This window comes from Clavelina lepadiformis, chromosome 5 (genome assembly GCF_947623445.1).
Source record: "Clavelina lepadiformis chromosome 5, kaClaLepa1.1, whole genome shotgun sequence".
Classification (NCBI taxonomy): Eukaryota; Metazoa; Chordata; class Ascidiacea; order Aplousobranchia; family Clavelinidae; genus Clavelina; species Clavelina lepadiformis.
In genome coordinates this window covers 3,650,735-3,676,929 of record NC_135244.1, presented here as the reverse complement: position 1 = coordinate 3,676,929, position 26,195 = coordinate 3,650,735, and the positions used below count along the sequence as shown (strand labels likewise).

The 26,195-nt window shown below is 36.4% G+C and overlaps 3 protein-coding genes across 9 annotated transcripts; 1 reads left to right on the top strand and 2 right to left on the bottom strand.

Moving 5' to 3' along the window:
• The first annotated feature begins 862 nt into the window (after positions 1-862).
• LOC143461064 (uncharacterized) lies at positions 863-11,350 on the top strand. Of its 6 annotated transcripts, XM_076958822.1 has the most exons (22): positions 863-1,006; positions 1,090-1,146; positions 2,712-2,812; positions 2,938-3,114; positions 3,244-3,398; positions 3,620-3,776; positions 3,893-4,037; positions 4,210-4,341; positions 4,409-4,550; positions 4,840-5,063; positions 5,732-5,981; positions 6,230-6,382; positions 6,655-6,801; positions 6,929-7,104; positions 7,333-7,473; positions 7,561-7,731; positions 8,007-8,189; positions 8,400-8,535; positions 8,659-8,815; positions 8,914-8,957; positions 9,891-10,674; positions 10,779-11,350. In XM_076958822.1, the coding sequence occupies exons 2-22, from the start codon at positions 1,136-1,138 to the stop codon at positions 11,009-11,011; spliced, it is 3,819 nt and encodes a 1,272-aa protein (XP_076814937.1). In that variant the 5' UTR covers positions 863-1,006; positions 1,090-1,135; the 3' UTR covers positions 11,012-11,350. The 6 variants fall into 6 exon arrangements, with proteins under 6 accessions (XP_076814937.1, XP_076814936.1, XP_076814939.1 ...); XM_076958821.1 differs by having other exon boundaries at positions 865-1,146; XM_076958824.1 differs by lacking the exons at positions 863-1,006; positions 1,090-1,146; positions 10,779-11,350 and having other exon boundaries at positions 1,212-2,812; positions 9,891-9,970; positions 10,050-10,302.
• Positions 11,351-12,267: 917 nt separating this feature from the next.
• LOC143461065 (uncharacterized) lies at positions 12,268-21,723 on the bottom strand. Of its 2 annotated transcripts, none has more exons than XM_076958825.1 (20): positions 21,589-21,723; positions 19,604-19,774; positions 18,888-19,042; positions 18,575-18,719; positions 18,293-18,437; positions 17,840-17,968; positions 17,631-17,772; positions 17,191-17,414; positions 16,825-17,074; positions 16,534-16,686; positions 16,311-16,457; positions 15,888-16,063; positions 15,505-15,645; positions 15,247-15,417; positions 14,899-15,081; positions 14,509-14,644; positions 14,241-14,403; positions 14,105-14,148; positions 13,268-14,024; positions 12,268-13,142 (listed from the first exon to the last, which is right to left on the bottom strand). In XM_076958825.1, exons 1-20 carry the CDS (start codon positions 21,704-21,706, stop codon positions 12,910-12,912), a joined length of 3,783 nt encoding a protein of 1,260 aa, XP_076814940.1. In that variant the 5' UTR covers positions 21,707-21,723; the 3' UTR covers positions 12,268-12,909. The 2 variants fall into 2 exon arrangements, with proteins under 2 accessions (XP_076814940.1, XP_076814941.1); XM_076958826.1 differs by lacking the exon at positions 21,589-21,723 and adding an exon at positions 19,892-21,566.
• Positions 21,724-21,733: 10 nt separating this feature from the next.
• On the bottom strand, positions 21,734-26,195 carry LOC143461067 (uncharacterized). Its single transcript, XM_076958828.1, has 12 exons — positions 25,870-26,195; positions 25,582-25,752; positions 24,866-25,020; positions 24,553-24,697; positions 24,271-24,415; positions 23,818-23,946; positions 23,609-23,750; positions 23,169-23,392; positions 22,803-23,052; positions 22,512-22,664; positions 22,289-22,435; positions 21,734-22,041 (listed from the first exon to the last, which is right to left on the bottom strand). The coding sequence occupies exons 1-12, from the start codon at positions 25,946-25,948 to the stop codon at positions 21,754-21,756; spliced, it is 2,028 nt and encodes a 675-aa protein (XP_076814943.1). The 5' UTR covers positions 25,949-26,195; the 3' UTR covers positions 21,734-21,753.

Sequence of the window (26,195 nt, the reverse complement as noted above, 5' to 3'; positions counted from 1 at the left end):
TCAAACAGGCTCAATGTATTATAGGCCTACACATTGTTTATTTAATTTCTTCATCCAAGTTTTAAATCTGAGTGAATTAGTTTTATAGTATTTTATGACAATATATCCAATATTACATATAGCTGTAAGTTTACACAATAAAATGTTCCTTTTACACAATGAAAATCATAGGTTATGTAAAATGAATAGTAAATGGTTTTAAAAGCAAAGTATTGGTGAAGTTTTTCAAACAGGCCTACAGTACTTTTGATACTAGCTCCCTTTTAAGAGAAAAAAAGCAAACTAGGCTATGTTTGCTAGGCTTTAAACAGTGTACAGAAATTATACCTAAAACAACAAAACTCAGACAATTTACAGATACTGGTAACCAACATACAAAATAATCGCATGCGTTTGTTGTTAAAAGTCCTTGACTGCCAGTGTAATTAAAATTCTTTTGGTATTCATTCAATTACTGTTACTTATATTATAGCACCCATTAGGCTTACTTAGGTTTTGTGTTTAGATTTGGTGCATTGTAAATATGGATGTACGCTATTGCAACCACAAAGTTTGACTAACATTTTTTTTTAAATATTAGGATAAAATTTTATAGTTTACTTAATGATGCTTTGAAGTGTCTTATTTGGATGACTTTTTGACTTTGTTTAATAACGATTGCTTAAAAATGAGGCATGACAAATTGCAAATCAACAGTAAAATTAATTAACTTTAGTAACTATGTTTGTATTACTTGCAAGATAAAATTTTCCCATACCATATTGTAATATCTCCTTTCTCCCAATAGCCGACAAAACAATTTCCTGTCAAACATTTACAGCTGCGTTTCATGTCGCTCTTGTGTGTGTTTCATTGAGAAGTGGTACTGCGTACTGCGCTACTGTCAGACTGTGGCAAACCCATAACCTAGTCAGATAGTGGCTCTGAAGGAACTGAAAGATAACCTACACACTGTACAATAAGCTAGGCTACAAAAATGGGAACCTCTTTGAATCATAAATTTATGGTACGGTAACATTCTAGTCCATATATCTAGCCTTTTTAGTTCAGCACAACACAGACAAGCTAACCAGACTTACCTATACGCAGCCCTACAAGAGCTTTACGTTTTTGTCATTCAAACCAAGAAATAGCAATGAGTTACAGGTAATTCCCCATTTTAAAACAAACTGTTACCATAACAACTGCGTTTACTAGTGGCAAAAATTAGAGATATCTATTGTTAAATTACATATCTAGATATTAAGCAAATACGGTATCTATAAGGTATAGATGACATAAATATCTGTGATTTAAAGTCATTAAATACATATCTGCAGTTAAATTGCAAATATCTATACATATTTTCTTGTGTTTATCTTTATCGGCTCAGCAGGGGTGAGGTTAGCGTGCCTATTCCCAATTACGCTATTGTTGTAATACCCTTGAGCAAGGTAGCCTTTGCTTCTGTTTAAGTTTCAATGGTACTGATAAGGTGTTTCAAATCTGAGCAACAGAGCACAAAAATCAAAAATCAAATTAAAAATCAGTATCCATCGAGCTTGCACCATAGACAAGCTCGGTAATGGGGATCGAGCGATGTGGAATATCTATTATCGCTGAGTTTAAAGTGGAAGGCAAGTCCAAAAACGATTTGATTCTATATGAAAGAACACTATTCAATAAATATTCTGGTAGAATAGTTTTGTAAGATAATTAATTCTTGGTTAAGTAATTACAAGCAAAGAAAATCGCTAAATTGGCCTTAATTGTGACGTAAATGAAGGCTCTTGTGATGTCATCGGCAATTACACACAACTTTCGAAAATATAGGCCTACATGTGAAATGGCAACTAAAAATTTTGCATAGTTTTTGCCATTTCACAGTACACCTGAAGAAGCAAGCTTATCCTTGCGAAAGCTCGTGTCGAAAAATATAAAGTTAACCTTAAGAGTGCCAAATTATATCTTGTTTCTTATTTTACTTAAAATTTGGTTAACACTGTTCAGACAACATCAGCTTAGTAGAAAGATTTTCTAGGTTCTTCAGTGCGATAATAAAAATTGTGATACCATACTGTGATTCCTAATCCGTAAATAGATAAAAATGTAGACTCAGATTAATATATGACTTGTATGGTTGTATATTACACTCGTGACGTACAGTGTAATATGATCTCATGATCAACATCAGATCCTGCAGATACTTAGCAGGGACGGATTAGGCTGATGCAGAACCTGTAGCAAAAAACATTCTGTCGGACCTAAATGTTCTTAAATCAATTTGAATGCTGTGCTTCATCTCGTAGAAAATGTAATTGTTTAAACTGATATAAGCTGGTATAGGTTCTTACATCGGTAGGCTTAGGCTATATACCCAACACAACAGCGATAACGCGAACTTATGCAATGTGCGTGGTTGGAACTTGGAAGTATAAACGTAATCAGGATTTGTGGTTCTCATTAAAATCTACTATAGCGATAAACTTCTGTGTGGATCTGGCCCTATTAAGCACAGAAGGTAAAAGCGTTGACGATACGCGCGTTGGACAGAATTTTTTTACTAAATGTCTAATTAGGAAGCTCAATGCTTGAGATGATCGGTTAATTTCCGCAAATTTAGTAATCTTGGATTGATATGAGCAATTCACAAACCATTGCCACATGTTCGGTGTCGTAAGGCCGATATTGCTGCGAGAACTTTCACATAATCATGCTCACATTAACTACAGAGCAGATAGCCCGGGAATCATGATGGCAACCTACGCCAGGGAAGTTCTAATAATTCTATTATACCTTGGAAGTTTTCAAATGATTGAACACGCCTTAGCAAGTGAGTGATAAGTATCCTACTTTAGGGGAAGTTTCTAGATAACATTTGGCTAAGCCTGGCCGATATCACATTCAAGTGCATAAATTAAATTAAATTGGCTATAAAACGCAATAAACTTTCGGTAGGTGATTGGTCTGAATGGTCGAGTTGGAGTGGTTGTAGCGTAACATGCGGTCCAGGTGTAAGGCATCGACAACGACTTTGCATCCAGGGCGATTCACTTCCACGAGATGGTGGTAGGCCTAGTTCTTGTCGAGGTAGCAAGATACTACACGACAAATGTTACGCCCAGCTATGTCCTTGTGAGTAAGGTTGTTAGATTTTATAATTTTCAACGTAATTGGCTGATACTGTTACGTTTATTGTATGGCATATGAAATATGTAGTTTGATCTTAGTTCTAATTATGTTCTTTTTGCTTATTCTTATCAGCCTATTTAGATTGGCCGCGCATCCATTTCAAAGGGAAGTTTGTCAGTGACGTACCAACCACCAACAATTTTCGATGCTTCTTTCAGCCCGACGGGTTCTGTCCTACTTGCAGCACGAACCGGGCAAAAACAGGGACAATGGCAAGCTACATGAAAGTATAAAAGCAGTATATTTCTTGGATGCACCTTCTTAACAATAAACATTGTTGATTTAAATATGAATAATAGCAGCTGTGCTAATTAATTGCATGTTGTATACAAGTGCATTCAATATAAGGCTAAATATGCATAAAAATACCGTCAGTCAGTTGTTATGACGAAACTATTTGTTGTTCCGCTAGAACTTGAAATAAAGAAGTTTTATGGAATTTGTTTAGGGCACCAGTCTACCAAGGTTCGAGTTCACCAAAGCATCGGGCAATGCTCTTGGTAACGGCCACTTTTATTTTCATGAAACTAAAGTGATGTCAGCGTGTTGGAGTGGAAAATCTGATTGCGTCATCAAAGACCCAATTGTGGGTAGAAAAATTGAAAGTAAGATTATAACAAGGCTGCTGGTTTATGCTTGAAATATCTTTCTCTTCAGTTAGTTAACAAAAAAAGCATACATATACTCTTACCTTAATTAGAAGTGCTTTGACTTGGTGTAGATCCATATCACGCAAGAATGGTCGATTTAGACCCAGACTGGCAGCAAGCTTCAGAAATCATTGGACTTAAAATTCACATTCCCGGCGTTCTTAGCGCCCCCATGAGTAGAGCAGTCTTGACTTCATTTGTTCGCAGACAGTTAGAGTAAGTTGATAAAATCGTGTCTTCATTTACCGTAGCCTATAGTCCAACAAGAAACGGTCTTTAAAATAATGAATTATCATCTCATATTATAATCGGTCACAGTTTCTGTGCTTACGGGTACAGTATCGTACTTTTGTTGTAATAATAAGACAGACATGCTTTGGTATTACAGCAGTAATGATGATACGACTGCAGTTGTATATTACAAAGGGAAACTGACCAACATTAAATGGATTGATCCTGTGTATAAGGAGAAGTTCCGAAATGCTACTGAGCTATCCATGCGGTTTTATCTGGACCAATTGTAAGTTAAAAGCTGCTGTAGCCTATATCAAAGTATAGACATGAAACAATAAAACTATGTATTTTAGCCAGTTTGAAGGAATGAGCGGCCGGCTAACTGGTACCATCGGAATGACGTCACCAGATGACTGTCTTATGGCTTACGGGGCAAGATTGATGAAATCATACTTTTATGGTGAAGTTCCTTTCCACGTTAACAGAATGTACAAAGTTAGTGAACTGATTAAAACAACCGCATTGTGATGTAAATTATTGCGAATAAAACATTTGTGATGTATTAAGTTTTTTAACTATTCTTGGTAGGCCTATAGTTTTATATTAAATGTAACTATACGTTTTATGCAATATTTTTCTCATTCGCATTCGTTTAACGTATGTTGTTCAAATTCACTTGGAACGAATGAAAGCAATTTACCGTGTAAACAACTCTATGTTGGCGTTTCTACAATGTGGTGTCAACGCAAAAAGCAGCCCATTTACAATTTTGTTATTTTCCAAGAAACTTGTGATAGATATGGGCGGAGTAATTCCATGCAGCAGCTCAGGCAATTTCAGTGTTTCCGAGCTCTATTTAAAGGTTTTGGATGTTGTCGTACTGCCAACCAGCGATGAGTTTTGCAACTTAATCAATTGTGAAGATAGAGTGCTACCTTGTGATGGAGAAACATACTTTATGCTTACGCAAGGTGGCGCACTAAATATGGTTCACACCTCACAACAGTGGTACGACGTCTTTGTTAAAATCTAGACTCTAGATTCTAGAGTATAATTGATAAGTAATACAATGTATAAATAAGTAATACAGTATAGTAATATGGTTCTACTCTAGATTCTAGAGTATAGTTCAGGGGTGTCCAACCTTTTTGGCCAAAGGGCCACATGCGATTTACGAATGATTGCGCGGGCCACTTGAGTGTTAACTGCTAATTTCTAATTAAAACCCTCACACCAAAATTCTAATCTCAGAAACACGTTTTATCCTCTTTTACAATTATAAGAACAATAAACATACAAAGATATAGTAAAGTCAACAAAGTTTCTATTACACGTCGACATTTCAATGTGAAGTTTGGCACTGTTTTTCTCTAACAAGTTTGGCAATATTCGGTGAGATGGACGATGTAGCAATTCGAAGCGAGTTTTCCATATGGCTGTCAGAAATTAGTAAAAAACAATTAATGCCAATTTCTCAGAATGTAAGTTCGCCATAAATTACGTAGGCGATTCAGCTGAGAATATAAGTCGTTTCGACAAATACTGCGCGGGCCACTCAGAACTTTCCGGCGTGCCACGGGTTGGACACCCCTGGTATAGTTAATAAAGAGTACAAAATCACTTTTTCGTCATTTTAATGCTCACTTTGCGGTTCTGTTAAAAATTGTCATATTAAGGTACTCTACATACGGTGGAATTGTAGAGATTTCTCTTCACTGGGCTTCAGATGCTGTTTTTGACATGTTGTCAAACAGCCGATTGGGAATAGTAAATCAATCCTCAACACCTGACCTACAATTTAGGAAGAGTAAGAAGCTGTCCTATTCCATCTGTGAATTTTTCCCAGGTCTGTGTGATCATAGATCAACTTTAGACGAGAATTGCCAGATCTTTGTGATGGAGAATCCGAATGGAATAAACATAAAAGTCAGGAAGCATTCATTTTCCAAATTTCACATACTTTCTATTTAAGATTTTAAGAAATTTATATTAAAGTCTAAGAAAGAGTTGTACAGTGAAAAGTAAACGAATAAAACAATCATCGCGATTTATCTTTTCTCTTCACTTTTTACCATTCTTCGGTTGAGATGATTTATTTACTTTATATTGTATGTTATAGCTCACATAGACCTAAAAATTTCACAGCTACATAATTTTGTTCTTCACTTTTGCAGCCAAAACAACACATAACTCGGCGACTAAATCGTGGAGAAACTTGGAAAATCCAAACTCTTTCTAGTAGCTACGGCCGACCAGTCATAAATGCATCAGTGGAATTGCGAATAATAAACACTTTAAGTGGATTGGAAGAATGCAAAACAAATCCGGTGGGAAAATAGAGTGATAATAATAATAATTATTTGAATTAATTTTTTATATTTCATTTAATTTATATTTATTTTCCTCTAGTAATTTTAGTTATTTTATTTATCTTTATTTTTATTATTATTTAATAGTTATTTTACATTAATTTTATAATTTTAATTAATTTTAATTCATTAATTTTAAATAGTTTACTTTTAATAATTTTTAACAATAATAAATTTAGTGGATAGTGATAAGCTTTGATTTTTTGTTTTTAATAATACGTTTGGTGCAGGTTCCTTGCTCACCAGTTTTGGCGTCTCCCAAAGATATCCTGCGACTTAAGGATCTCGCATATACAGACGCAAATGGATTGGCAGAGTTGAGTGTTGGTGTTGTAGGGAACCCGGGTTTTCCCCGCCAGTGTGGTTTAGATGGACAGGTGAATTTGTATGACACTTTATCGAAATAATCTCCGCAATATTTTAAAAAGCTGAGTTTGTTTTCATGAATAATTTACAAAAACAAACAAAGTTTTTACATTTTTCTTTCGATTCTTTTGTGCATAGATCTACCCACTCGGTTTCATTTTGACTTATTCCACTCCCACTGGACGCGCCACACGCATCGGAGAAGGTGGAATGTTTGACGGAATTTTCAAACCTTTTGTTCAAGCTCAAGCCAGACAACAATGCAATTTACAGCAGGCATTTAGCACTGTACCGCTTGCACTTAAAGTTTTCGGGTAAGTTGGTTAAAATTGTACAAACGACACGTTTCTCAATACTTTTGGCCTTTGTTTTCATCTGTCAAAATATAAAAGCGTCAAAATACAATCAAAATAGTTAGAAAAGTTTCATAGCAGAGATATTGGAACATCTTTTATTTCTGTGATGCAGAAAAACTGTTTTACAACAATTAGGTTATTTGTTTCATGCCTTGTCGAGGATGCTTTATTCTTATAATTTTCCAGTTCACTTCCCGAATCACTCATGCGTAAGACTTGTCCTTCATGGGAAGATGGCGTGCAAAATATTTTCAGTTTTTATGCTGATATCGCCCCCGCAATGGAAAAGCGCGGTGTCATAGATTTGAAAGATGTCAATGTAGTTCGGTTAGTTTTTATTGGATAAATATTATCTTTTTAATCCTATATCGGTTATAGTCTTAAAATCCTGTAAACCAAACCATAAAATTCCAGAGAAAAGTTACACCTGATAAATATGTCCATGTTTGAGTTTGACTGGGAACACCCCAACTTCATGCCTACGACGCGTGACTTGTCTGGAGATAAAACTGAATTGATCCGGAGGTGGATCGAATGTGAAGCCAGTGGAAGCCTTTTACAAGGCAACGGCGATTCTTCCAAACGGTTTGGTTGCAGTACTTTAAATACCAAAATGCAACTAGTTTCGCTGATATCGTACAGCTAATGTGTAGACTAAATACCACAATGTATGCTACTAAACACCAAAATATAGCTATGTGATTGAGTAACAAAGAAAAGACAGAACTTTGATAAGCTAAGTTAATTACATCAGCTTCATTTTGATATACAGAGTGTTTCATATGATCACTTTAGCTGTATTACGGTGATTACGTAGCAATGTTGAACAAATACATATTAAACTTGCTTTGTTTTTTTAGCACAGCCCACAAAATAACTGACGTTTGTGGTACCTCTGACAATTTGCAGCAATCTTTGGCCGAACTTCACGATTTATTGCAGTTTGCCATTTGGATAGAACTCTACTTGCTACCTCCATATCTCACAGCTTATTTGTCAATAAAACAAGCGGCAAATAAGGAAATCCGTCGCATGTTGAGAAGGTAAACTACGTCGTTACCATACAGATGAAAATAATTCAACCAAAAGGAAATCTTTCGATTTACTCCTTTGCCTTCCCAGATCACATTTTTACAAACACAGAGTCAAATACTTTTTTAGATTTCATAGTTTATCTGAAACGAGCTAAATATGGAGAACATTAAATTTTGGGTTATTACAGCAATTGAAAATATGAAATTAATGTTATTCAGCATAGCCAGCGAGGAGATGCTCCATCTCACGTTAGATGCAAACGTCCTTAATGCTATTGGTGGAAATCCAAACCTGACCGACTCCTATTGGTTGCCAAGCTACCCCACCCCCTTTCCATCAAAGACTTTATCTTTTGTGAGTCTTGTTAAAAAAAACGAAACTATCGAATACTTTTCAATAACCTCCAAACCTTTTTGATTAAAAACAAGAATTTTTGATTGGTCATTTTTGTTGCTATTTTATAATTTTTTCTTAAAGCCAGGGTTGACACTGAGACTAGAAAAATTCTCAACTTCCATAGCTCGTGAAATATTTAGCGAAATTGAAAAGCCGAGTGCACCAGAAGTTTCCAGAATCATTCAGAATATCGCCAAAACATGGGAAAAGCTTCCTGCTGACAAACGATGCTCGATTGGTGACATTTTATGTATTTTTGTTATGTTTGTAACGTTGTGAAACTCATGTAGGCTCAGTGTAAATATTTTGTTGTTGATATTTTCATTTTTTTTCCAGGAAGTCAACAAAAGTGGAAAAAGCAAAGCTTAAGAAACAGTAAGGTACGACTAAAACAGTCACTGTATATAGCGTTTGCAGTGTCTAGTAAATCGTACCTAGGACATTACAGTTCCATATTAAGTTCACCCGCACGGGTGTGAACCCACACAGAATTGCATAGGTTCGGACTTTGGGATTGCACCAAACCAATTGTAGTACATAACGAAATACGTTCGTAAAACGTATGCGATTATATTTAACCACAAAACACTGATTCAGCAACTCAAACATGGGGTTAAGTGCCAAATGACTCACCAGTTAAAGTGTAAATATCGGATTGGAGAAAGCTTAGTTTAAGAAGGGTCAAGTGGGGACATCTGCCCCAGGAGTACTACACTCGCACAAACATAATAAATGGGGCATTATTGTGTCATGCCCCAGCGCCCTTCACAAACACAATATATGGGGCCATTGGTGTTTTCATATCTTTACCTGTTTCGTTCATTGCAGTTTTGTGTAGGATTACTTATCGGCTATATGATCTAGGAAAACATATTTAGCCTAATAGTTGGGCTTCCGTTACATTTCATCAAAATCGTTGTATACAACGTTTCAAAATTGTACACCATAAATTTCCAGCTATTATTTTACATTGGATTTTAAACAAATTTTGAGGGGTGATAAAAACAATTTGCGCTTCGCACATTTTGAACTGACTGGTCAAACGCGGAAATTAAGCAAACTCTAAAATAGTTTGCGCTTTCGGTGTTGGTTTTTCTGATTTATCTTGACAAATGGCGGAGCAAATACTGCCTCCGAGAACTGAAAATTTTAGATATGCCTCTGATTCCGTGTGGGTGCAATGCCTTAGCCACCGCACTTCACAGCTAGGTCGTTTGAATATACTACTGTATGTTGACAGCATTGACAAACGAAACGTGTGTTGTTTCAAATGTCTTATGCTTTTATCAGTTGCTGGTGTTTTTGTTCCGCAGGCAAGTAATAAAACTTTCTTTGATGACGACAACTGGAAGAATATATTTCAAAATGCTACAAGAATGCTAGAGGAACCTAGGTTGTTGACTGAATATACTATAGGATCATATTATACTAAGGTCATGCTACATTTGATTCAACTTGAATCTTGCATCAAGGCGATTTCACCAAACAAAACAATTTTTACTGGTGACCCCGATAGACAACTCGGAATGCGTCATTGGTACGCCAGTAGAGGGCTCAGCAGCGGCGTTTTGTTTCCTGTCTTTGACTTAAAGTCAGCAATCGAAGCACTGCTTGAGGTGGTCTATGAAGGAGAGGGAGGTTCTCCATGCGTTCCTTATATAACCGATTTAGGAGGCGATGTTCCAAGTTCCATGAATTCCCAAACCGCGCATGATGGAATTATAACGGCGGACATCGAAAAATCTCATTACGTAAAGTTCCAGGAACTGGCGCATAGCAGAAGATTGGTTGCTGTTCACAAAGAGCCACCACCATGGGCTGGTGTGGCTTGTATGCCGCAACCTGACGCCATTTGCTCGGACAGTCTAAACGCACGAAATTCGAATCGTACCAGTCGCATTTTGTTACCAAGTTTCTGTTACGTTGGTGAACAACTCTCCATTGACGAAAAAGAAGACGTGTGGCCGATTGCGCATATTCCAATATCGGATTCAAGCCCTGATCAAGACCAATATTACCTCAAAAAAGTTGCTCCACAGACTAGACGTACTTCGCTGGAATTTAACATGATTTATACCAATCTTTTGCATTGCTTAGGTATGTTTTTTGGCCAAATTTGATCAATATATGATTACAATTCTTGCATAATTTTTATAACAGATTTAAACAAATCTTAATATTTTACTTTGCTTGTTTAAAAGAATCTGCCATGAATGGAAATGTGAATAAAATGCCAACCTGTATGGGAAAGATGTACGAGCTACTGGGTGCCGGACAAAAACTCGTTCAAATGCCAATTTACTCTCGCGACAAATCGTCTATCGAAGCTACGGCAGCACCATCGTGGACTTACCTAACCGACCCTTATAAAGAAGAAGGAGAAAATATAATAGATCAAGATAATATTCAACAACATGAACTTGAGTTTTGTTGATTGAACTTACTGACGTAATTTTTATGATTTTTATTTACCATTGGTTGGCTGCATATACAATACATATCCGTTACATTTTACGAAATTTTGAAGTTTTACGTTGAGGTGCTGTTTTCAACTTTTTTCAGTTCACCACACGGCGTAGTCCCTATATAATATATATTGAGAAATGGAAAATGATAATAGCAATCTGTGTTGTTTTATCAGTGCAAGCGCAATGTAATTAAACCTTTAACGTCAATTAATTACATTTTTATTCACTAAATGGTTACTGTAAATACTATTTAAAAAATTGTACAAAATTAGCCTTGGAAAAGGAATAAAGTAATCTAAATTTTACCGCTAGCATGGTTTCCAACCACCCAATTGCACTATACCAGAATGTTGAACCACATAGAAAATTAGCAAGTCTTTTCCGGGATCACACTGTTAGCGAATGCGAACTTTAATGTTTTTTTTTTCATTCTATTTGCTCAAAGTTTATCGTCAAATCATGGAAATTTACCGTCACAAATTGGAGCAGAAATATCAGTCAATAGAAAGATCTAAAAAATTTACGAACGTCGACATAACTTGCTTTACCGATTTTAGGGAGGTTGGAAATCCAATCAGAACATTATCAAAAAGAAGGGAAAAATTGGTGGTTTAAATGCTGTGTAAAAATAGAACCGATTGATGGTAAAATGTAGATGTCTCAGTGCCAATGCATAACGCTGATTACAGTGGGTTCCAAATAAACTCCAAAAGTCTTCAGAATACCACAGTTTGTATGACGAGTCGCTGAAAAATCAATCGAATAAAACTGTTAACACAATAAAGGCAAAATCACCCTGTTAGAACAAGTTGATAAAATCACACGTTTAAAATCGTCAAATTATGCAATTACAACAATCATCTGTATTATACTGTACTTCTATATGCCTGAAAAACAGCGAGTTAAGAATTATTGCGGAAAGTGGGTAAAAGTTAATTGAAAACATCGTCAATGAACAACAAAAAATTTGCGAGGAAACTGAAAATTTTTTTTATTGAAACAAATGATTTGACACCGCCAAGATTTTGTCATGGCGAAAATCCGATATATCTGTTCTGTGATTTTCTTCCTGACTTTTTTTTTTGTTTTTATGAATGAAATGTTGCCTATTTAAACACTGTTTGTTAGTATATACTATAGCATATGTGACGAAAATTCGCAGATCACGCTTCGTACCTTAAGACTTTTCACATAGTTTCTGCAAAGTTTTATTTTTGTTCGCTCAAAGATTGTTGTTATAAACGCAGCAAGTAGATCATATGATACCGTACGATAGATTACTTCACAACATTTATTTTAAACAACTTTAGAGCATTGCATGCTGGATTTCTATGACTTCCCTCGAGAAAATGATTTGTGTTTAGTTGCTTGTTAGTGCGGTTTTTGAAGCTTTTGCGTTAACTGTGCTTTTGATGGTCAAACGATCAAATTTTAGATCGGTCAAGATCCGTGTGTGCATTACTTCAAAGAACGTTCATTATGTTTTGAGATTATTTTTGATATACCTTTCACATTGTTGTTCGTATTTTTAAAATTTTATATTTATAACACAATACTAAGCATTTACTTTTCATTTGACCCTTAAGAAAAGTGCAACAACAAACATAGGTACAAAAAAATAACACAATTTACTCAACAAGAGGTTGAAGGTTTAATTACATTGCCCTTGCATTGATAAAACAACACAAATCGCTATTATCATTTTCTCTTTCTCAATATGTACGCCATGTGGTGAACTGAAAAAAGTTGAAAACAGCACCGCAACGTAAAACTTCAAAATTTCGTAAAATGTAAAGAATATGTATTGTATATGCAGCCAACCAATGGTAAATAAAAATCATAAAAATTACGTCAGTAAATTCAATCAACAAAACTCAAGTTCATGTTGTTGAATATTATCTTGATCTATTATATTTTCTCCTTCTTCTTCATAAGGGTCGGTTAGGTAAGTCCACGATGGTGCTGCCGTAGCTTCGAAAGAAGATTTGTCGCGAGCATAAATTGGCATTTGAACGAGTTTTTGTCCGGCACCCAGTAACTCGTACATCTTTCCCATACAAGTTGGCATTTTATTCACATTTCCATTCATGGCGCTTTCTGAAAATCAAGCAAAGGCATTTTTGAAATTTAGTTGTCGTTAAGATTATAATAACAGGTTTCTAAAACAGCAAAAAGTTTATATAAATGGTATAACTAAGTTTTACACTTCAACAAGCTCTCACCTAAGCAATTTAGAAGATCAGTGTAAATCATGTTGAATTCCAATAAAGTTCGTTTAGTTTCGGTTTCGACAACTTTCAAGCTATCGGTTGTTGGAACATGCGCAATCGGCCAGACATCCTTTTGGTCTATAGAAATACGTTCACCAACATAACAAAAACTTGGAAAAAAAATGGGACTGGTACGATTGGATTTTTGTGCGTTTAGACTGTCCGAGCAAATGGCGTCAGGTTGCGGCATACAAGCCACACCAGCCCATGGTGGTGGCTCTTTGTGAACAACAATCAATCTTCTGCCATGCGCCAGTTCCTGGAACTTTACGTAATGAGATTTTTCGATGTCCGCCGTTATAATGCCATCATGCGTGGTTTGGGAATCCATGGAACTTGGAACACCGCCTCCTAAATTGGTTATATAAGGAACGCATGGAGAACCTCCCTCTCCTTCATAGACCACCTCAAGCAGTGCTTCGATTGCTGACTTTAAGTCAAAGACAGGAAACAAAACGCCGCTGCTGAGCCCTCTACTGGCGTACCATTGACGCATTCCGAGTTGTCTATCGGGGTCACCAGTAAAAATTGTTTTGTTTGGTGATCTCGCCTTGATGCAGGATTCAAGTTGAATCAAACGAAGCATTACTTTGCAATAAAAAGATCCTATGGTATACGTGGCATACAATCCAGGTTCTTCAAGTAAATCCACAGCGATTATAAATAAATTCTCCCAAAAGGCGTCATCAGAAAAAGTGCTAATGCTTATCTGCAGAACAGAAAATGTAAACCTGATTAAAGCTAAAACTTGCATTTGAAAAATTCAGTACATTTTTTAATAAATTTTACCTTCATTTTTTGTAAATCTTGCTTTCTCCATTTCTGTTCCTTCTCTGGAAAAATATTTATACAGCAAACAATCAATAACTCGAGAACCTGAATGTCAAAGATTGTGCAATCATGTTCATAATGGGCACCGTTGTACCTGTCGAACTTCGTTTTTGGCCGGGTAGCTTTTCCCACAGTTTAGCAATGACACGAATGATTCGGAAAACCTCTGGTGAATCCGGCTTTTCAATCTCGCTGAAGATTTCTTTGGCCAAATTCGGTGAAAACTTTTCTAACCTCAGCGACAATCGTGGCTTTATCTGAAGAAAGTTATTAAGTACACTGACATCTTGTTTGATGATTATTAGCTGCTACTCAATGGCTAATAAAAGTTATTTCTTATTTAACCTTTTACCAAAACTCACAGAAAAAGAAGTCTTTGATGGAAAGGGGGTGGGGTAGCTAGGCAACCAATAGGAGTCGGTCAGGTTTGGATTTCCACCAATAGCATTAAGGACGTTTGCATCTAACGTGAGATGGAGCATCTCCTCGCTGGCTATGCTGAAGAACATTAATTTCATTATTTTCAGGAATTTACTTAGTAGCACGTATTTTGCATAAATCACACCTGTTTGAAACCTTTAGTAAATAATTAATTAAAGTTAGTTTCAGTATTGTTTGGCCTAAGTTAAGAAATATTGCATACGCCTAACATCCACAATTGTTTGCATTTACAAGAAAAGATAACGCGTTTATTTGAAAATTGCTTTGGATTTGATTGAATTCCTTGGGACTGCAATAAAGAAATGTTTTACCTTCTTAAAATTCGACGGACTTCTTCATTTCCTTCCCGTTTCACAGACATGTAAGCAGTAAGATATGGAGGTATTACGTAGAGTTCAACCCACATAGATAACTGCAGAAGCTCACGCAGTTCAACCACAGATTGCTGCAAATTTTCAGCAGTACCACAAACTTCAGTCATTTTTCGGTTTGTACTGGCAAAAAATGTTTGTCAAACATTCCATTTTGGATTGATACAGTCACAAATTAACCACAGTATTCAAATAAAATTATGTGAGTACATATTTTCATGTTATGACGTCACGGACAATAACATACTTCAGTAAAACTTGTCAATCAAAGTTAAATCTTTATCATACCTCTTTGGAAAATTCTTATTGTTTCGCAAACGGCTTCCACTGGCTTCACATTCAATCCACCTCCGGATCAATTCAGTTTTATCTCCAGACAAGTCACGCGTTGTAGGCATGAAGTTGGGGTGTTCCCAGTCAAACTCAAACATGGACATATTTATCAGGTGTAACTTTTCTCTGGAATTTTATAGTTTGGTTTACAGAATTTTAAGACTATAACCGATATAGGATTAAAAAGATAATATTTATCCAATAAAAACTAACCGAACTACATTGACATCTTTCAAGTCTATGACACCGCGCTTTTCCATTGCGGGGGCGATATCAGCATAAAAACTGAAAATATTTTGCACGCCATCTTCCCATGAAGGACAGGTCTTACGCATGAGTGATTCGGGAAGTGAACTGGAACAGAAAGTAAAAACTTTTGTTGACTACTATAAAAATGTGAATTAATGATTTTGGCAAAAAAATTATCTTTTATGGAACAAAAAGAATAGCGTAGCCCACGCATAGCTAATCACGTTTTATTTTTGATATTTCAATGATTTATTTTCATTTTTTTTAATTTGTGTAAGTATCTCGGCTAAATTATAACTCAAAATTTTAAAATATACACGTATCGTTTACATGATGCTCCAGCATACCCAAAAACCTTAAGTGCAAGAGGAACTGAGTTGTATGCCTGTTGTAGATTGCATTGTTTTTTCACTTGTTTTAGAGTGAATGGATCGGAGATCCCGTCAAACATTCCCCCTTCACCGACGCGAACGATCCGTCCATCAGCAGCAGAGTAAGTTAAAATAATTCCGAGTGGATAAATCTACACAAATCAATTGAAGAGATCTTTAAATTCCTAATAACAATGGAATTGTGTTGCAACGTAATAAACTTCTTGGAAAGTTAAATGGTGACAAGGTTATGTCGCTGACCTTTAAATGAGAAATACCAGAAAACGGTAGCACCAACGTGTTGATAAAGAAAATTTAGTCGGTATGAAGTGTTACCGCATCCTCACGTTTTTTGAAAATTTCCAGAAAACTTTGGGAAGAATTGTTCTAAAAATTTACCTGTCCGTCTAAACCGCATCTCCGTGGAAATCCGGGTTTTCCTACGACTTTAACGCTTAATTCTGCCAACCCATGTGCATCCGTATGCATAAGATCATTCAGTTTAAGAATATGTTTCGGAGAAGCCAAAACAGGTGAACATGAAACCTATACCAAGTGAGCATGCAAATCTCATCGTAAAACGTAAAAAAGTAGAATTTTTGCGTTTTCGACTTTTACGTACCGTGTTCTGTTTACATTCTTCCAAATCGTTTAAAGTTTTTAGTATTCGCAATTCCACTGATGCATTTTTAATTGGTCGGCCGTAGCTACTAGAAAGTGTTGGAATTATCCAAGTTTCTCCACGATTTAGTCGCCGAGTGATTTCACGTGTCGGCTGCGAAAGTAAAAACGAAAGCACAGTTGTAAATACTTCATAGTTAAGGCTGCTTCTGTGTCAGTCCACATCCGCTTAAATCACGTAGATCATTTATGCATAATTGAATAACAAACATTTCAGAGAAGAAAAGTAGACCTTGATGTTAACTCCGTTTGGATTCTCCATCACGAAGATCCAGCAATTATCTTCCGAAGATGATCCGTGATCACATCGATCTGGAAAAAGTCCACACGCAGAATAAGTCCATTTTTTGCTTTTCCTGAACTTTGCATCTGATGTTGAAGATTGATTGATTATCCCCATCTGACTTTTTGACAACATGTCGAACACAGCATCTGTAGCCCAATCAATAGATATCTCAAGAACTCCTCCATACGTTGAGTACCTTGATATAACAATAAATGCTTTTAGCCTATGAACAAAATGAAAGATGCAATTTTGCGAAAAATTTATTTTTTATGCAATTTTGTTGCTTTTTAAGTCCTTCTATCGAAATCTGACCAGTTTTGCGACGTGTGAACTGTATCCAAAACGCCACCTTGCGTAAGCATGAAGTACGTTTTTCCATCACAAGTTAGTGTTCGATCTTTGCAGTCAATGAAGTTACAAAATTCGTCGTTGGATGGCGATACGACAACATCCAAAACTTTCAGATTGAAATCGGATGCACTGAAATTACCTGAGCTGCTGCATGGAATAGCTCCACCCAAATCAAAAACAAGTTTCTAGAGAAATAATAACAAATTGCAATATTTTACCATATTTTCCAGTAGATTCGGTAGTAAAGTGAAGATTTGATATTTTCTATTTAATGAAAAAGCGTGTGATATATCTAAACATACAAGACATTTCAATGTCACCGCTGACGTAGAAAGACGCAGTTGTTTTAAACCTAATCACTATCCTTTCTATATTTAGTTAAGCTGTAGCAGTAAAGTCACTTTATGCTCCCTGCTGACGTAGAAAGGGACTTCCCCGTGAACATATGACTTCATCACTCTTGCACCGTAAGACATATCACAGTCATCTGGTGACGTCATTCCGATGGTACCAGTTAGCCGGCCGCTCATTTCTTCAAACTGGCTAAAATACATAGTTTTCTTGTTTCATGTCTATACTTTGATATAGGCTACAGCAGCTTTTAACTTACAATTGGTCCAGATGAAACCGCATGGATAGCTCAGTAGCATTTCGGAACTTGTCCTTATACACAGGATCAATCCATTTAATGTTGGTCAGTTTCCCTTTGTAATATACGACTGCAGACGTATCACCACCTCTGAAAATGCAATTTATATAAATAACAAGACAGTTTAATGTATGTTTATGTACAAAGGACAAAAAGTGAATACTCCATCATGTTATTGTGGGTTTATGGGGTTAGGCGTTAATTTGATAATACAATTCAACACAGTTTTTGCTCATTGAAAAATCGCAACAACTCATTTCGACGAGTTTTGCTCTCCTCTACACAAGTTATTAGTACACTTTATTCCGTATAACAACTCGCATTTGCTAAGGACTAAGACACTAAGTAGTTAACCTTTAAAATCACTTTGTAAATATAAAAAGTTAGAGAGAAAGAGAGAAGTCTTAAGCTCACTCTTTTTGTCTTTTGATTAAAGAGTTTAAAGTTGTTCTCGTCATAGGCGCTACGAGTAAGCCCGGTATGTGTATTTTGAGTCCAATAATATCTGTTGCTTGCTGCCAGTCTGGATCTAAATCGACCATTCTTGCGTGATGAGGATCTAAACATAAAAAAGGAATTTAAAAGACCAGTCTAAAGCGTTGCGTTTTTGATAAACACCTAATTAGTCCAAACAACTAATTAACTCAAAACCATCTTTTAACACATTCACAGATAAATTTATTGTTTAAATCGCACTTTTCACTTGTTTTCCAACAATGGGGTCATCGGTGCTGACGCAATCAGATTCTCCATCCCAGCACGCCGATGTCACTTCAGTTTCGTAAAAATAAAAATGGCCGTTGCCCAAAGCGTTTTCCAATATCTGAGAGGAGTTGGCGTCCTGGAAAGTCCCAAAGAATCATAAATTTTAGTTATTCCAATCAACGTTTGCTTACATTTTACGCAACGAAGTGCATAGACTACATTAGAACAACGCAATTGTATTTACGGAGAAATTGATACAGCCATTAAGCAGCGAATCAACATCTCATCCTTGTAGCTATTTCACCTTAACGTAAGAGGCCATCGCTCCTGTTTCTCTCCGACTGGTGTCGCACGTGGGACAATACTCACTGGGCTGGAAAGCGCAACGATAATTGTTGGCGCTCGGTGAATCACTGACAAATTTTCCGTTAAAATGAACGCGGGGCCAGTCGAGGTAAGCTGGTAAATAGCAAACAGATCGAAAAGGATCCCGGTAAAAATGAAATGCTTCTAAATGATAACTAACAAAACACACGGAGCATTTACTAATATCGCTAATGCTGTAAGCTGTACGCATAAATCGCAAATAACAATCTTCCTTTGTGTGCAAGCCTTCAAGGAGCAACGGGTTTCTATTTCTGTGGTATGTGAAAACTATAGCTATATTCCCGTCCTGGCACTATGCATCTTGACTGGGTAGGCATGAAACATTCATTAAGCAGTTTTATTACATTTTATTTATAAAATGTAATATTTATAGTTTTATTTATAAAAATCAAGTGCATAGTTTCAGTTTCTGCGAATGTTAGTGCGTCCAGGAAAGCTGGCGGTGATGTTGAAATGCTAATAGGCCTAAGGTTGAAATAGGAGAGATGGCTTATGCCAGTTATTACTGATTCAACTTTATTTTATGACAATAATTGATACTCAACCACAGAGCATTATAAACGGTCGGTAATTTGATACTGAAGCACAAGCCAGCAGTTTCAGCTAAACAACGTCGTAACTCGATTTACTCACAAGGACACAGCTGCTCGTAACAATCCTTGTATTGATTCTTGCTACCGCGACAGGAATCTTTGCGGTTTCGTGGAAGTGAATCGACCTGGATGCAAAATCGTTGTCGATGCCTTACACCTGGACCGCATGTTACGCTACAACCACTCCAACTCGACCATTCAGACCAATCATCTGCCGAAAATTCATTGTACTTTAAGGTTCTTATAACTTATCCTGACAATACGTAACTGAGAAATATGTTGAGCATATCTAGAAACTAGATGTTAGTTATCAACTTATGCTGATTACCTGCTAAGGTACCTTCAATAAACAGAAAGCTTCCGAGGTATAACAACACTATTTCCATTTTATTGACAAACATTGTCATGGCTATTGTACCATAGAACTCTGGCTTTATCTAAGCTCCGTATACCATATTTTATGCTGATATTTTTTGCAGCTATATAAGCACATTATAATGGATACGGCATACGGGTATGGCTATATAGTAAAGACGCATTTCAATTTGTGTTTGCTGAAGTTTAGTTAAATAAGCCAAGTAAAGCGTCAAATAAACGCTCCTGAAAATAAAACCGCCCCTTATCGGCGCAGTGATTCTGTCTACGAGGCTTGTGCGTGTTTGCTAAAAACGACTTTTGCAAACAATTTAAGACAATCTTCTGTTGATTCAAAACTCTTTATATCTTGGCTTTATAACTGGTAACACTACTTGCGCTGGTAACAAGTCATTTTTATTGTACTCGGTTAAAAGGGAGACTTTTATTATAAGTAAACTCATAAAGCAAAGGACCACCTCATAAAACAAGATCAGAATAACGGCACAATTCCACCATGATCATGATGTCGTAAAGTCTGGTCTCCAATCATCTGAGTTCCTCACCAAAAGTCTCTAAAATTCTTTTCAACAATAAAACCCAACCTCTCAAGAAATAGTAGCTGCCAGATGGAAAAACAGCAAATGACTTTTATAGCAATCCTTGCACAACTGATGTAAGGAAGTGTCACAGTGCATAAGTGTCCAGAACTTTCGCCTGTCCGTCATGGTCTTGATTGGTCTTTGTTAAATAATTACTGTACCCATAGCACTCTTCGCTACTTCTGGCATAAAATGCAGCCAATTGCATATCTTGTTGTTTTTGTAACATGGAAGAAATAATTGTCCAATTCTAATTCTGTTCAATCAACACCGCGACAGACGACGTTAAAAATTAAAATAACAAAGTTGGAGGGCAAATAGATCCTTTAATCTATTACAAGCTAAATTCACAAAACTAATATTCATTTCTACAAACTACGACCGGATATTTCACACCTAACAGTTTGCCTTTACTCATACTACAGTAACACATTTATTACAAAATTACCATAGCAATAGTTATCAAACCAACAATGCAACAAGATTAAGTACTAATCGTTGCATAAACAGTATTGACTATCTAAGCTACAGAAACCAATACAACTTAACGATAATCAAAAAAACTGTAACACAACTATATACAAAAAATACTAATTGTTGTTAAACTACGACAAAATTTTTCCCAAAATCTAATAAAAATGTATTTGTATCATTAAAAAGCCTATCACAAAATCTTATTTTTTCTGGCGGTAGTTAGGAAGCTTGTTATTGCTTTAACGTCATTCCATTTTACCAAATTACACCAATTACTACTAAATTCTTCCAGAGTGCCCATGGTAATTCCCCTAAATCGAAACTATCCAAAAAATGTTTTTGCAAGTTTGGTTTTGCTTTATACAGAATGGAATTAGTCTTTTTAACCTGAAGCTTTTAAACATGATCTGGATATGAAAAAGGCCAATGCACGTAAATAATAATAGATTGGCTGTAGAATAACCCAACACAAGAGTGGCAGCTTATCTCATCAGTTTGGATAAGTTTATGAGTTAGTGTTGGTTTAAGGATATATAGATGACTTTTATAGCACAGCACCCCACAACATATGGATAATAATACGCAATATACTCACATGGACTCAACTGGTCAAAATATTCTTTCTTATCCTTGCTGATCGATTTGGTGGAATTGCAGTTTTGCCGGCCCGAGTCCGAAAGCTTCGTCCGTATGAGGCGCTGCATACGCTCCATGTTGACCAGTTTGACTCTTTTTCGTCATTGTCTGCATGGAGAAAAAATTATGGCAAAAAGTTTGAGGAACAAGACCAATCCTTATGGAACCACGTGCTTATAGAATGTCGTAGTCTGCTTCGCTGGCCATGACAGATTATGGTAAAGGTAAAGCTTCTATTGCAGAGAAACACTGTTATCTGAACTGAGTTGTATGCCTGTTGTAGATTGCATTGTTTTTTCACTTGTTTTAGATTGAATGGATCGGAAATCCCGTCAAACATTCCCCCTTCACCGACGCGAACGATCCGTCCATCAGCAGCAGAGTAAGTTAAAATAATTCCGAGTGGATAAATCTACACAAATCAATTGAAGAGATCTTTAAATTCCTAATAACAATGGAATTGTGTTGCAACGTAATAAACTTCTTGGAAAGTTAAATGGTGACAAGGTTATGTCGCTGACCTTTAAATGAGAAATACCAGAAAACGGTAGCACCAACGTGTTGATAAAGAAAATTTAGTCGGTATGAAGTGATACCGCATCCTCACGTTTTTTGAAAATTTCCAGAAAACTTTGGGAAGAATTGTTCTAAAAATTTACCTGTCCGTCTAAACCGCATCTCCGTGGAAATCCGGGTTTTCCTACGACTTTAACGCTTAATTCTGCCAACCCATGTGCATCCGTATGCATAAGATCATTCAGTTTAAGAATATGTTTCGGAGAAGCCAAAACAGGTGAACATGAAACCTATACCAAGTGAGCATGCAAATCTCATCGTAAAACGTAAAAAAGTAGAATTTTTGCGTTTTCGACTTTTACGTACCGTGTTCTGTTTACATTCTTCCAAATCGTTTAAAGTTTTTAGTATTCGCAATTCCACTGATGCATTTTTAATTGGTCGGCCGTAGCTACTAGAAAGTGTTGGAATTATCCAAGTTTCTCCACGATTTAGTCGCCGAGTGATTTCACGTGTCGGCTGCGAAAGTAAAAACGAAAGCACAGTTGTAAATACTTCATAGTTAAGGCTGCTTCTGTGTCAGTCCACATCCGCTTAAATCACGTAGATCATTTATACATAATTGAATAAGAAACATTTGAGAGAAGAAAAGTAGACCTTGATGTTAACTCCGTTTGGATTCTCCATCACGAAGATCCAGCAATGTTCTTCCGAAGATGATCCGTGATCACATCGATCTGGAAAAAGTCCACACGCAGAATAAGTAGATTTTTTGCTTTTCCTGAACTGTGCATCTGATGTTGAAGATTGATTGATTATCCCCATCTGACTTTTTGACAACATGTCGAACACAGCATCTGTAGCCCAATCAATAGATATCTCAAGAACTCCTCCGTACGTTGAGTACCTTGATATAACAATAAATGCTTTTAGCCTATGAACAAAATGAAAGATGCAATTTTGCGAAAAATTTATTTTTTATGCAATTTTGTTGCTTTTTAAGTCCTTCTATCGAAATCTGACCAGTTTTGCGACGTGTGAACTGTATCCAAAACGCCACCTTGCGTAAGCATGAAGTACGTTTTTCCATCACAAGTTAGTGTTCGATCTTTGCAGTCAATGAAGTTGCAAAATTCGTCGTTGGATGGCGATACGACAACATCCAAAACTTTCAGATTGAAATCGGATGCACTGAAATTACCTGAGCTGCTGCATGGAATAGCTCCACCCAAATCAAAAACAAGTTTCTAGAGAAATAATAACAAATTGCAATATTTTACCATATTTTCCAGTAGATTCGGTAGTAAAGTGAAGATTTGATATTTTCTATTTAACGAAAAAGCGTGTGATATATCTAAACATACAAGACATTTCAATATCACCGCTGACGTAGAAAGACGCAGTTGTTTTAAACCTAATCACTATCCTTTCTATATTTAGTTAAGCTGTAGCAGTAAAGTCACTTTATGCTCCCTGCTGACGTAGAAAGGGACTTCCCCGTGAACATATGACTTCATCACTCTTGCACCGTAAGACATATCACAGTCATCTGGTGACGTCATTCCGATGGTACCAGTTAGCCGGCCGCTCATTTCTTCAAACTGGCTAAAATACATAGTTTTCTTGTTTCATGTCTATACTTTGATATAGGCTACAGCAGCTTTTAACTTACAATTGGTCCAGATGAAACCGCATGGATAGCTCAGTAGCATTTCGGAACTTCTCCTTATACACAGGATCAATCCATTTAATATTGGTCAGTTTCCCTTTGTAATATACAACTGCAGTCGTATCACCACCTCTGAAAATGCAATTTATATAAATAACAAGACAGTTTAATGTATGTTTATGTACAAAGGACAAAAAGTGAATACTCCATCATGTTATTGTGGGTTTATGGGGTTAGGCGTTAATTTGATAATACAATTCAACACTGTTTTTGCTCATTGAAAAATCGCAACAACTCATTTCGACGAGTTTTGCTCTCCTCTACACAAGTTATTAGTACACTTTATTCCGTATAACAACTCGCATTTGCTAAGGACTAAGACACTAAGTAGTTAACCTTTAAAATCACTTTGTAAATATAAAAAGTTAGAGAGAAAGAGAGAAGTCTTAAGCTCACTCTTTTTGTCTTTTGATTAAAGAGTTTAAAGTTGTTCTCGTCATAGGCGCTACGAGTAAGCCCGGTATGTGTATTTTGAGTCCAATAATATCTGTTGCTTGCTGCCAGTCTGGATCTAAATCGACCATTCTTGCGTGATGCGGATCTAAACATAAAAAAGGAATTTAAAAGACCAGTCTAAAGCGTTGCGTTTTTGATAAACACCTAATTAGTCCAAACAACTAATTAACTCAAAACCATCTTTTAACACATTCACAGATAAATTTATTGTTTAAATCGCACTTTTCACTTGTTTTCCAACAATGGGGTCATCGGTGCTGACGCAATCAGATTCTCCATCCCAGCACGCCGATGTCACTTCAGTTTCGTAAAAATAAAAATGACCGTTGCCCAAAGCGTTTTCCAATATCTGAGAGGAGTTGGCGTCCTGGAAAGTCCCAAAAAATCATAAATTTTAGTTATTCCAATCAACGTTTGCTTACATTTTACGCAACGAAGTGCATAGACTACATTAGAACAACGCAATTGTATTTACGGAGAAATTGATACAGCCATTAAGCAACGAATCAACATCTCATCCTTGTAGCTATTTCACCTTAACGTAAGAGGCCATCGCTCCTGTTTCTCTCCGACTGGTGTCGCACGTGGGACAATACTCACTGGGCTGGAAAGCGCAACGATAATTGTTGGCGCTCGGTGAATCACTGACAAATTTTCCGTTAAAATGAACGCGGGGCCAGTCGAGGTAAGCTGGTAAATAGCAAACAGATCGAAAAGGATCCCGGTAAAAATGAAATGCTTCTAAATGATAACTAACAAAACACACGGAGCATTTACTAATATCGCTAATGCTGTAAGCTGTACGCATAAATCGCAAATAACAATCTTCCTTTGTGTGCAAGCCTTCAAGGAGCAACGGGTTTCTATTTCTGTGGTATGTGAAAACTATAGCTATATTCCCGTCCTGGCACTATGCATCTTGACTGGGTAGGCATGAAACATTCATTAAGCAGTTTTATTACATTTTATTTATAAAATGTAATATTTATAGTTTTATTTATAAAAATCAAGTGCATAGTTTCAGTTTCTGCGAATGTTAGTGCGTCCAGGAAAGCTGGCGGTGATGTTGAAATGCTAATAGGCCTAAGGTTGAAATAGGAGAGATGGCTTATGCCAGTTATTACTGATTCAACTTTATTTTATGACAATAATTGATACTCAACCACAGAGCATTATAAACGGTCGGTAATTTGATACTGAAGCACAAGCCAGCAGTTTCAGCTAAACAACGTCGTAACTCGATTTACTCACAAGGACACAGCTGCTCGTAACAATCCTTGTATTGATTCTTGCTACCGCGACAGGAATCTTTGCGGTTTCGTGGAAGTGAATCGACCTGGATGCAAAATCGTTGTCGATGCCTTACACCTGGACCGCATGTTACGCTACAACCACTCCAACTCGACCATTCAGACCAATCATCTGCCGAAAATTCATTGTACTTTAAGGTTCTTATAACTTATCCTGACAATACGTAACTGAGAAATATGTTGAGCATATCTAGAAACTAGATGTTAGTTATCAACTTATGCTGATTACCTGCTAAGGTACCTTCAATAAACAGAAAGCTTCCGAGGTATAACAACACTATTTCCATTTTATTGACAAACATTGTCATGGCTATTGTACCATAGAACTCTGGCTTTATCTAAGCTCCGTATACCATATTTTATGCTGATATTTTTTGCAGCTATATAAGCACATTATAATGGATACGGCATACGGGTATGGCTATATAGTAAAGACGCATTTCAATTTGTGTTTGCTGAAGTTTAGTTAAATAAGCCAAGTAGAGCGTCAAATAAATAAAACTGAAAATAAAACCGCCCCTTATCGACGCAGTGATTCTGTCTACGAGGCTTGTG